This window comes from Bidens hawaiensis, unplaced genomic scaffold, assembly GCF_021521415.1.
Source record: "Bidens hawaiensis isolate Kalapana, Puna unplaced genomic scaffold, B.hawaiensis_p1.1 tig00009161_1, whole genome shotgun sequence".
Classification (NCBI taxonomy): Eukaryota; Viridiplantae; Streptophyta; class Magnoliopsida; order Asterales; family Asteraceae; genus Bidens; species Bidens hawaiensis.
Genome location: NW_027491675.1, coordinates 505,129 through 517,754, shown reverse-complemented (window position 1 = coordinate 517,754; position 12,626 = coordinate 505,129). Strand labels below are relative to the sequence as shown.

The 12,626-nt window shown below is 37.0% G+C and overlaps 1 protein-coding gene across 1 annotated transcript; it reads left to right on the top strand.

The window, feature by feature from the left end:
• The first annotated feature begins 4,740 nt into the window (after positions 1-4,740).
• On the top strand, positions 4,741-8,899 carry LOC143531454 (homeobox-leucine zipper protein MERISTEM L1-like). The gene is made up of 10 exons (XM_077026747.1): positions 4,741-5,004; positions 5,130-5,247; positions 5,396-5,584; positions 5,683-6,120; positions 6,595-6,696; positions 6,790-6,990; positions 7,083-7,257; positions 7,403-7,674; positions 7,935-8,030; positions 8,122-8,899. Exons 1-10 carry the CDS (start codon positions 4,781-4,783, stop codon positions 8,479-8,481), a joined length of 2,175 nt encoding a protein of 724 aa, XP_076882862.1. The 5' UTR covers positions 4,741-4,780; the 3' UTR covers positions 8,482-8,899.
• The last annotated feature ends 3,727 nt before the right edge of the window (positions 8,900-12,626 follow it).

Below are 12,626 nucleotides of genomic sequence, written 5' to 3'. Positions count from 1 at the left end.
CATATCACCGTGATTAGTGCCAAAAGATAAATTATCGTAAGTGTTACCTCTTGCCGGATCAAAAGATCTCGTTCCGTAGTTGCGTCCGGGGTAAACTGTTTCAGCATCAAGAGTTGGTCCAGCAGGAGCATTGGTTTGCATGGGTATGAAGTCACCTTCATGGACCTCAAGTGGCCTTGATCGTGGTTCCTTCGAAGGTTCTTTCCCATAAGAATAGTAGGATTCTGGATGCTGATGGACAATGGATTCTGTTTGGAAGCCCAAGGATCCCCGTGGAAAGACGGAGGATCCTTGAAGTTGGTGGGTGAAGGATACTTGACGGAAATCTGAGGGTCCAGATTGGAAGGCCGAGGATCCTTGCGAATGTTGGTTGGAGGATCTTAAGTGTTGACCTAAGGATCCTTGTTGAAGGATAGATGATCCTTTCTAAAAGAGGTCCGAGGATCCCTGTCGAGGGTAAGAGGATGTGGGAAACCTTTGACCTGGGAAATCCGGAGTGCCGAAGTCAAGCATTTTCGGCATGATGGTACTTGCGTCTTCGGTAGTCTTTTTAGTTCTCTTGATTTTCTCGATCTCATGGAGGATCCTCTGGTTGGTCTTGTTCTGCTGCTCCATATAGTTCTTCATCTGTGAACACAAAACAGAAACATCATTGTTTGCGGTTACCGTTTGGGATACAGTAGTGGATTTTGGTCCGGAGAAAACAACAGTCTCCTTCTTCTGAGCAATAGTTATGAGCTTTTGTGGCTTTGTAGAGGTAGGTAGTGGTGGCAAAGCCGTTTGAGCCGAAACACTTGAAGCAACGGTTATAGAAACAGCTTTTCCTTAAGAGGCTATTGAGTGATAACTTTGAAAGCAGGGATTGAATAAATGTAAGGATTTTTTGGGATTAAAGCACCAATGGCCCCGTGGTGGGCGCCAAATTGTTTTGGTAAAAAATCGGTCTAAGGATCAAGTAACCAAATTAGTTTGTGAGGATTGGTGCTAATATGAATAATCTGAATAAAAATGACAATTCTAATAGATGAATAACGAGATTTATACGAGGAAAAGCCCTTGGTAACTAGTATCCCAACTCCAACATAAAAACCTCGGGTAGTGAAAACTATCATTACCGGTTATATTAAACTTGAAAGGATTACAATAGGCAGAATTATAGCTAATCGTGAATACAGTGTGTTTGCTAAGAATTATCAGTGCTACTGTGCTAGCGTGTTGTGTTGTGATCACCTCTAACTCAGTATATATAAATACAAAGGATTACAACGGCTACTAACTAACTTAGCTATAATCTCGGTCACGTTTGTTTACTCTTTCATCTTGACCTTTTAGGAGCGTGGACGAGAGGGAGAGACCTAGTAAAATATCACATCCATAAAAATAGGAATTCCAGTAAGCACGTGTTTTACCTGCAAAAATAGATTGTAACATATTTGAAATCAATTGTTGAGGATCCTTAAACCACTAAGGATCCTTAGTCTTGGAAACAGCTGTCATAAATAACTGAATCATAAGGATTAAGAATCCTGGTCCCAAGAATTTTCCCCAAACATGATAGGTGTGAATGGATAACAACTGTCATGTTTATCCCAAGAAAGCTGCATCGCAACCGTCGATTAGGATTAGACGTGACCGTCGCTAGCTATCATATAATTACGCCTACTTAATAGAGCTTAAATCCTTATATCTCCCTCCTTCATCGGATTATAAGATTTGTTCCGGCATCATCATCAGGTATCCTTCTTTCTCTTTCTATTATTTCTTTCACTTTCTTCATCCTTCTGTCACAATGCCTAAAAGAAACCAAAGAGCTTCCTTCAGCTCGAGCCTAAGGGACATCATCCCTGAAAAATAGGAACATCCCATCCGTAAAAATAGGAATTCCAGTAAACACGTGTTTTACCTGCAAAAATAGATCGTAACATATTTGAAATCAATTGTTGAGGATCCTTAAACCATTAAGGATCCTTAGTCCTGGAAATAGCTGTCATAGATAACTGAATCATAAGGATTAAGAATCCTGGTCCCAGCACAAGGCATCCCAAAGTTGATTTGCAGTTGTACCCTCTCTAATGCTTTGAGTATTTTTATGCCTAAACACATGCTGAGATAACCATAGGTTTTTTGATCTTTAAGCATCATTTGGAGATCACCTTGTGTAAGAGCTGTGGCGGGAGCATCAACTATTACACCTTCTTTTATAGTTGTTGGTTTTTGAGGTTCATTCTCAGTAGATCTTATCATCCCAAACTCATTTGTTCTAGAAAATTTCTTAAACCTGCACTTCCATTCTTCAAAGTTGCTTTCAAAGCTTAAGAGTCGGGATGGTTTGTTAGAGGTTCCGGCTTTATTTTCAAGCATTAAGAAGCTCTTCAACATCATCTTAGATTCAGAAGTCATCTTCAAAAGATTCAGAAATTAGTCTTGAAATCAGTGATAAATTCTGAAAATTCTAAGTATTTTGAATCGCAATCACGATGAACAATGATGTGATTGCGAAGTGAATAGTAATGCGATTCAAATCAAAATTGCGATTCTGGATGAACAGTAATGCGATTGCGATATTGATATGAGGGCGATTAAAGATACGATTGCGATCTGGATGCGAGTGCGATTCCGGATGCGATTGCGATTGTGAGACAAATGAAATTGCGATTGACACCCAAATACGATTGCGATTTGTGTTTCGAATGCGATTGCGATTCAGTACCTGACAATACAGATTCGCAAAACACACTGCTCAAACACAAATCTTCATGAAAACACCCTTTTTAGCTAGAACAAGGCTCCAAATAACTAAATTAACCTATAGTACGTTCACACACATTCTGTAAACACTAAGCCAAGACCAAAATCTAATATCGTGACCCAAGAACAACAAGTTGAGCCGAAGCTCTTATACCAATTATAGGTCCTTAAACACCGGATCTCACAACTATTTTTGGATCAATCCGTGTTGTTATCTAGCGAAAATCACTAACAACACTATGGTTCTCGAATCTTGTTAGTGATTGTTTATTTGCTACTTAAGGAAAGAAAAAGATAAGATAAAGAGAAAGTGGAGGTTGTGTACGAAATTCAAAAGTTGGTATGCATGATGCTTGCACTATTTATAGTGCTAGCATAGGCCCATACATCTATTCATCCAAAGCCCAATAAGCAAGGTCTTGGGCCCAAATGATAATAAACTAAACGGAAATACAAATATTACATGCGATTATCAAGCTAATAAATACAAATAACTTATACATCGTGAATAGGATCTTGGATCTCCCTTTAGGTTTTAGTATTTTTAGCTTCTTCAGTCTCTAGCCTGTCTCGTACACAAAAAAATAAAAAATAATACAAATTATTACAAAATATAAAATAACAAAATGATTAAAAATACCCTAAATAAACCTCCCATAATACGATCTTAAACCACCCCACCATACATGAAAAATTATATATTCATCAATAATTTAAAAAAAGTAACCCGTGTAAAATGCGGGGATAATACTGGTACATATACATACTTGTTAGTTTATTTATTTATAATTATAATAAAGGTAGCAGCTGGAGACGTGGATGGGTTGGTTTGATCAAATAACTTCATGCATTGAAATTTATATGAAGTTAAAAATTTTACTTCGTTTCTCTCATCTTTCTACCTACATAAAATTATACAGTGTGTGTGTGATGGAAAGTTTGAACACAATAGCATTAACTTCTCTCTCTCGAATAAAATTAATACTTCAATTCTCCATAAATGCGTTCGCATCCTCTCAATACTCTCAGCATTAACTCCTCTCTCTCACGCTGCAACTTCTTCAATTCTCACCTGTTCCTCTCTCTCTCCTTAAATTCTATTCACAAGAAAGCTATATCATCAATCAAACTCTCGTCTGAAAACCGCTCTTTTACCCCATAAAACGTGGTTTTCCATTGACTCTTTACACTCTTTTTATACTAGACTCTTCAAAAGCAAGAAAACAAGCAGTAAGTTTGTTATTATATATTTATATGCACCACCATTCATGGTTATTCAACTTACTAGTGGCTTTTCAACTCCAAATGAAACTGGAGTTTTGATAATGTTATTATTTGCTAAAGTTTCCAAAAGTGTTTGGTTTTGTCTATTCTAGACCTTGTTAACTCTTCATATAAGTCATTCAGTGAGAGGAGAGAGAAAACTTTTGTTAGGGTTTGTGGAGTGTGCAGTAACATGTTTTTTTCTTCTAATCTTTTGGAAGATCTAAACAAACTATTGGGTTGTGATTTGAGTTTTAAAACTATCTCAGTGATCAGGTTTGTCTCTTGTTTTAGAATCCAATATGTTTGTTCTTCATACATTCTACTTTCATCTATAAAGTTATATGTTTATAATTTTATTATTAAAAGTGACACAAATTCGAGATCTGCTGAGGAACTTGGTTGACATGATTTCTTTAAATCCTTTATTAATTAGGTTCAACCATAATCCTTTTAGATAAAATAAAAGAAAAACTAAAAGTCTTTTCTAGAGAGAGACTGGTTCAACTTTTTATGCTTTTAAGTTGACTTCTTTCTCATAAAAAAACTACAGATCTGCTCATCTCCAACAAATTCATTAGTCTTCACTTGTTAATTTATGCATGTTCTCAAGGTCCATTAATTCCATTTCTTGTCCTCTATTTCTTAATTCTTTTTTTTTTCTTTTCCATAATTAATTTAGAAATATTGCTAACTAATACCAAATTTTTGTTTATAGATTTATGTACGAAACACCAAGTAAAACCTTTTAGAAAAAGGTGAAGAAAAGATGTTTCAGCCAAATATGTTTGAGAGTCATCATCATATTCTTGATATGAGCCATAAAACTCCAGAAAATGATCTTGATATGCTTAGAGATGAGGACTACGAGAGCAAATCCGGCACCGATATTATGGAAGCTCCCTCTGGTGACGATCAAGATCCTAATCAACGTCCGAACAAAAAGAAACGATATCATCGTCACACTCAACATCAAATCCAAGAAATGGAATCGTATGTCCTTTGCTTGCCATAATTTGTATTTTGTAACATTATTTATTTTCTATTTTGCTTCTATCTTTTTTGGGTTTATTTAGTGGAAGAGGACTTGAATTGATTGGTTTGTTGATTCCTGTTAGGTTTTTCAAAGAATGCCCACATCCAGATGATAAGCAAAGAAAGGAACTTGGCAGAAGATTATCCTTGGAACCTTTACAAGTTAAATTTTGGTTCCAAAATAAACGCACTCAAATGAAGGTGATTAGTTTACATTTACAAAATACAACCAAATTTCAACTAGAATATGGCTTGCTTTAGGAAATTATTATTTTATGCAAGAAAATTATACAACATACTTACTGAGCTTGATGCTGAAGTTGTTTCTTTCCTTGTATTCTTGATTTAGGCTCAACACGAACGCCATGAGAACACACAATTGAGGAATGAAAACGATAAGCTTCGATCTGAGAATATACGCTACAAAGAAGCCCTTGCCAACGCTACTTGTCCAAACTGTGGTGGTCCTGCTGCTATTGGAGAGATGTCTTTTGATGAACAACATTTGAGGATAGAAAATGCACGGCTACGTGAAGAGGTTAGTGAGCTCATATTAATTTATGTAAACTTTTGTTGTTAGTATCAGTATATTCAATGTTTCTGATAATTTGCTGATCGGTTTGGTGGTTTCACAAGATTGATAGGATATCTGGAATCGCTGCAAAGTATGTCGGCAAGCCAATGTTGAGTTATCCGAATATGTCCCCACATGGACCAACTCGATCACTTGATCAAGGTGTTACTAGTTTTAGTCCACAAGGGATGGTTGGTGAGATGTTTGGGGCAAATGACCTTCTGCGGTCAGTTTCAGGCCCAACTGAGGCTGACAAACCAATCATAATAGAGTTAGCAGTTACAGCTATGGAGGAGCTAATCAGAATGGCTCAGGCTTGTGAACCCTTGTGGGTTCCAAGTTCGGATAACTCCTCCGAAACCTTGAATGAAGATGAGTACTCGAGGATGTTTCCCCGTGGAATGGGTCCAAAACAATTGGAATTAAAATCTGAAGCTTCGAGGGAATCAGCAGTTGTGATCATGAATCATATCACTCTTGTTGAACTTCTAATGGATGTGGTATGCCTATAGAATATTCCTTTTCTTTTTACTACAACAAACGCACTATTTGTTCAAGGGTTAATACACTTGTACATACACAAAAGAATTTAAAAAGTTGTCTGATTATATAATCTGTAAACCTTTTAAAGTGTTGTACTAAAAACTATGTGTTTCGGTAAGTAAATATATGTATAATAAGCATGAATGAAGATTCGAAAAGGATTGGCTTAAAACATAAGTCTTGACACTTGGATATGTTTTCACACTTAATTAAGGGTGTCATAATCTAGTCTAGCTGTCCATGCACATGAGTGTCAAGTTTTGACACTTGGATATGTTTTCACACTTGAATGTAGACATGTACAAGAATTTGTCGCAGCTCCTTTTCGAACACATGTTAAAAATCTTCACATTTATAAGTGTGCAAAAATGATCTAAAAGGTTTTTTTTTGAGCTATTTAACATACGTGAACCCCACATTGTTTTTTTCAGAATCAATGGTCAAATGTGTTTTCTGGCATTGTTTCAAGAGCAATGACCTTGGAAGTTCTTTCAACCGGAGTTGCTGGCAATTACAATGGAGCTCTCCAAGTGGTAAGCTAGGAGTTGTACACCATGATTTCTCTAATTACAACTCTGTTTATTCATGTATTATAAGTTTTAACATATGAATATATAATTTATCAGATGTCGGCCGAGTTTCAAGTTCCTTCACCACTAGTTCCAACCCGAGAGAACTACTTTGTTAGGTATTGTAAACAACATGCTGATGGTACTTGGGCTGTGGTTGATGTATCTTTGGACAATTTGCGCCCTTCTTCAATTTCAAGATCTAGAAGAAGACCCTCTGGATGTTTAATTCAAGAACTCCCCAATGGGTATTCCAAGGTAAAAAAAAACTGGCATGCAAGAGATTTACAGCTTTGTAAGATTGCATAAATCAGAAAAAGTGTATTCATGTTTGTTTTTATGTTTTGTAGGTAACATGGGTTGAACATGTTGAATTCGATGATAGAGCTGTTCACAATATCTATAAGTTACTGGTGAACTCCGGTCTAGCGTTTGGGGCAAAAAGATGGGTGGCAACTTTAGATAGGCAATGTGAACGACTTGCAAGCGTAATGGCTAACAACATTCCTTCAGGAGACGTTGGAGGTAAGTATTAACAAATTAATAGTTATGATTTGTAACTTTGATAGTATTCTGATTAACATAAATAACATGAATAAATTTGATGAAATATATGATTGTTATATAATTGGATTGTTTCATTTGATAATTGGATTGTTTCATTTGACAGTTATAACCACTCCAGAAGGGAGAAAGAGTATGTTGAAGCTGGCTGAGAGGATGGTTTTGAGCTTTTGCAGCGGTGTTGGAGCTTCGACTGCACACACGTGGACAACTTTGTCTGGTAGTGGAGCTGATGATGTTCGTGTTATGACCCGTAAGAGTATGGATGACCCAGGCAGGCCTCCTGGTATAGTACTTAGTGCTGCAACTTCATTCTGGATACCTGTTCAACCAAAGCGTGTTTTTGATTTTCTTCGAGATGAGAACTCAAGGAGTGAGGTAACAATTACAAAACGCAATTCTAGATGTTTATGTTAGTGTTAGTGAATTTGCAAGCCCTTAAAAACCTGTGGAACTTGCTAAAATATATAAGCTAGAAAAAATATAACAAGTTCATGCCTATCTATATATGGAGGAAATGATATTAGTACTACCAAGTGTTCAGAAATATAATGTACATCAATTTTTGAAATTCAGTTGTTTCACATTAGATTATAATGATTATAGTTAGTTAATGGATTCTACTATGTTATATCCAGTGGGACATTCTTTCAAATGGTGGACTGGTTCAAGAAATGGCACACATTGCTAATGGCCGTGATCCAGGAAACAGTGTTTCCCTTCTGCGTGTTAATGTAAGTTTCTAAACGCTTTAATTATGTATGCATAGTTATTAGTTATGAGACATACTGATTGATGTGTGACTTGTAATATTACACATTGTAGAGTGCAAATTCGAGCCAAAGCAACATGCTCATATTACAAGAGAGTTCAAGTGATGCTACGGGCTCCTTTGTTATATATGCTCCAGTAGATATTGTAGCAATGAATGTGGTGCTAAGTGGGGGTGATCCGGATTATGTTGCCTTATTACCATCCGGTTTTGCCATACTTCCCGACGGGCCAGGACAACATGAAGGAGGGATTCCTGAAGTAGGAACTGGTGGATCATTACTGACTGTGGCATTTCAGATTTTAGTTGATTCCATTCCTACAGCCAAATTATCATTGGGGTCGGTGGCAACTGTTAATAGTCTTATCAAGTGCACAGTTGAAAGGATCAAAGCTGCAGTAGCTTCTCCATGACAGACTTATCGATGCGCTTTAAGGTTAAATTATCTAGCTACTGTTTAAGGCTAACTTGTATCATTCTAATAACGGTTGCATGCTTGCATTGCAGTGTGTAACGGAAGAGGCAGTATGTACTCACCTTTTGAAACAAAATGGAAGTAGTCAAGAACGCACCTAATAACGACCCTTGAAGTTTGGTGACTTTGTTTTAATCTTGAAATGGAATCAATAAAACTTGATCAACAACCTTCAAGGGTTGTAGGTTCGGGTATTGACTTTGCTATATCTAAAGATGAGGGAGTAAATTAAGACCTTGTGACAACTTAAATTCCCCGAACTTTCTTTTGTTTTAAGGTTTATTTGTTTTGTGGGAGATTTTTTCTTTTTTGATGTCTTTTGTAGTATTCAGTTTCTAGTCTCCAGGACCTTAATCATAACAAAACGATTTCTATCAGTAATTTCATTTCATCTATATCCATTTATATCCTTGCTAGCTATATCCTGATCTCTAAAACATACAACAAACGTACTTAAGATCAAGCTTAAAAAAGTCATTGTTGTAACAAAAACATATAAGACTTGAAAGTTTTAGTAAAATAACCTAGAGGTGCACAAATTAACCGAGTATTCTTAGGAACCGGAACCGGGTATAGTCAACAAAAGTCAAAATCGGGGTCCGGGTAGGAACCGGTTCCGGGTATAGTCGGGTATTTGACCGGGTTTTGACCGGTTCCATTGGGTTTTTTTTTGGGTTTCGGGTAGGTACAACCGGGTTTTGACCGGGTATTGGTGGAACCGGTTCCAGGTCGGTTCCGGTTCCACTTTCAGAGGGAAACCCAAGACTCGGTCCATACCCGCGGGTAGAGTAGGATCGGGTCCGGTTCCGGGTAGGAACCGCCGGGTCGGGTCCGGACCCGGTTTTTTTTGTGCATCTCTAAAATAACCTCAATGAGATATACAGTGCCACAAATTCTGTTTGGTTCCTAAGGGAATTCAAGAGCCGGGGACTGTGTTAACCGCTTTAACATGCATATAACGAAAACCGCATTTAACTGAAACTTGTGAAAACCACTTTTGAACACTAATTTTATCAATTTTTATTTTTTTTCATTCCTTCCATATGTTATTAAATTATTAATCTGTACCAAACCCAAAAAAGAAATTTTATAAAATAAGCAGATTGTGAAAGTACATACATGTATCATGTGAAGTTATATATATCTCTTTGGTTTTTAGTAAAGATCAATAACACATCAAACGAAAAAAATAAATTGTTTTAACCCCAAAATAGATTTTAAGAGCGGTACGGTTAGGATTATAAAAACTTTCATAACGTGTGATGGCAAAAATGTCCAAGTTTATGGCCTATAAATTATATCGTAGAACTCATAGATTGTGGCTGCAATTTCCACGCGTCACAATGCTTCATACCGTGAACCCATATGCACTTATGGACCCATTCAGGTAATTATCTAGGCTAATACTGGCTGATTCTTTGCACTTAAGTGTTATAACTTAATACCGTTTGCGAATACATAAGTGGACTAAAATGCCGCTAAAGATTTATGCAATTATAAATAAGAATTAATAAACTATCTTAAATTATGTTATCTATCCATCAATGATCCCTGGTTCAAGTGGTTGAGGTGACACACCCAAATACTTTAATTTAATAAGGGAACGTTTTGTATTTAAATCTAATCTATGACAAAAATAGGGATTTTTAGGCTGAACCAGTGAGTTTTCTCACCGGTTTTCTCCTAAGTATGGTCTCCTATACTCGGAGAATGAAGATGATTGGATGAGCCAATGGCCCGCTAGTAATCTAATTAGTCGTTCTGAAAATAAATAACTACGTGATCTATTTGAAGTTAGCCACAACTAGGCAGTGGCACATAAGTGGGCACCCATGCCAACAACTTATTTGTTGGAGTATCTTGACGTGTTCAAAAAGTCAACAAAATTATCGGGAGTCTATTACCCTACTAGTTGTTGGGTTTTGCAAGAATTGTACTATATGTCTTGTGTTTTTAAATGCTTTGCGGAGAAGAACAAACTCTTCGAAAATATTGTTGCGGTGATGAAAGAAAAGTTCATAAAATATTTTGAAAACATACCGCCGGTCTTTACTTGTGCCGCCGCATTAAACCCCTATTGGAATGTTAATGGGGTTGAAACAACGATTGAGGAAATATTCGACAACTTAGGTATGCACGAGATTGACCCGAACTTGTCGACGGAAGCGAAGGACAAGTTCAACTTAAACCTTCAAGACCTTTATGACCATTATTTTCAAATGTATGGTCCAAGCACGAGATCGTCTTTTGTGAAAAAAACAACAACTAGTAGGCCGTGCAATGATCCACTTATAAACTTGATGAATGGGATTCGTGAATCGGCATCTAAGAGGCAAAGAGGAAACACACCAAGTAGCGAACTTGGTCGATATAGTGGAGGAAACTATGTTGAGGGCGCAATGGTCGACGAAATTCGCAATATTGATTTGTTGGCTTGGTGGAAAGGTAAACAAAACGAATTTCCCATTCTATCCGCCATGGCTCGTGATTTGCTTGCCGTACAAGCCTCAACGGTTGCTTCCGAATCGGTTTTTTCTCTTAGTGGGAGGGTGTTATCTACGCGAAGAACAAAACTAACTCCCGAGTCTTTAGAGGTTTGCATTTGCCTAAAGGACCATTTGGATGCGGTGGATCGTGTACAACACAAGGCGAACTTTGAAGACGAAATACCAATAGAGCGTCATATTCATGATGAGGAGGCGGAGGACGGGGTTTCTTCCGATAACGAAGACGAGGGTGAAGACGAGAATGAAGACGAAGAAGAGTTGTAATTATTTATTTTGGTAATATTATTTGTAACTTGTTCAACTAATATTTAGTTTTGATTTGTTTTGTTATAATTACTTTTGTTACTCATGATTAATTTTTGTTACTTTTTTAATAACGACGAACATTTTATTTATTTAAAAAATAACTATTACAAACATTATTAAAACATAAACGATACTAAACATAACAACTAAAACATAAAAAACAAAGTCCGTCGTTTTAATCCGGGAATACTTATTTTTGGGTTGTAGAGCCGGACGACTCTCCCACTTCCGTTTTTTTAGCATCCAAACTTCTTTTCTCTCGACAATACTTATTCATATGTTTTCGTAATGTCAAGTTGGTCCCTGCTTTAAGAAACTTCGAGCAATATTTGCAACGTGCCAACTCATGTGAGTCGGTCATGAGACACAAATCATAATGAACCCAAACATCGGGGCATCTTATTGTTTCGATCACCATAACAACGTCATCATTAGTTGCCATTTGTTGTCGGTTTAAGGTTAATTGTTGTTTGGAGTGTGTTTTATAGTTTTGGAAATGGTTTAACAAGTACACAAACAAACCTTGCTATTTATAGTAAAAAAATAACCTATTTATAGTTAAAAAACCGGTTCCAACGGTCAAAAACGGCTACATAGCCGTTGGAACCGGTTCCTAACGGCTATAATATTTAAATTTCAAAAAAAACCGGTGGAACCGGTTTTTACGTAAAAACCGGTTCCGGTTCATACCCTACCCGATTCTTAAAAGTTAGCATATCTGGGCATCGGTTCGGGTCGGGAACCGAACCGGTTCTTGATTGGAACCGGTGCCATTTTACAACCCGGTGTGAAAAAACCGGTTTGGGTTTTCCGGTTGAACCCGATTTGTGCACCTCTAGGTGGAACCGGTTCCACTTTCAGAGTGAAACCCAAGACTCGGTCCATACCGCGGGTAGAGTAGGATCGGGTCCGGTTCCGGGTAGGAACCGCCGGGTCGGGTCCGGACCCGGTTTTTTTGTGCATCTCTAAAATAACCTCAATGAGATATACAGTGCCACAAATTCTGTTTGGTTCCTAAGGGAATTCATGAGCCGGGGACTGTGTTAACCGCTTTAACATGTATATAACGAAAACCGCATTTAACTGAAACTTGTGAAAACCACTTTTGAACACTAATTTTATCAACTTTTATTTGTTTTCATTCCTTCCATATGTTATTAAATTATTAATCTGTACCAAACCCAAAAAAGAAATTTTATAAAATAAGCAGATTGTGAAAGTACATACATGTATCATGTGAAGTTATATATATCTCATACGATGTAAATGC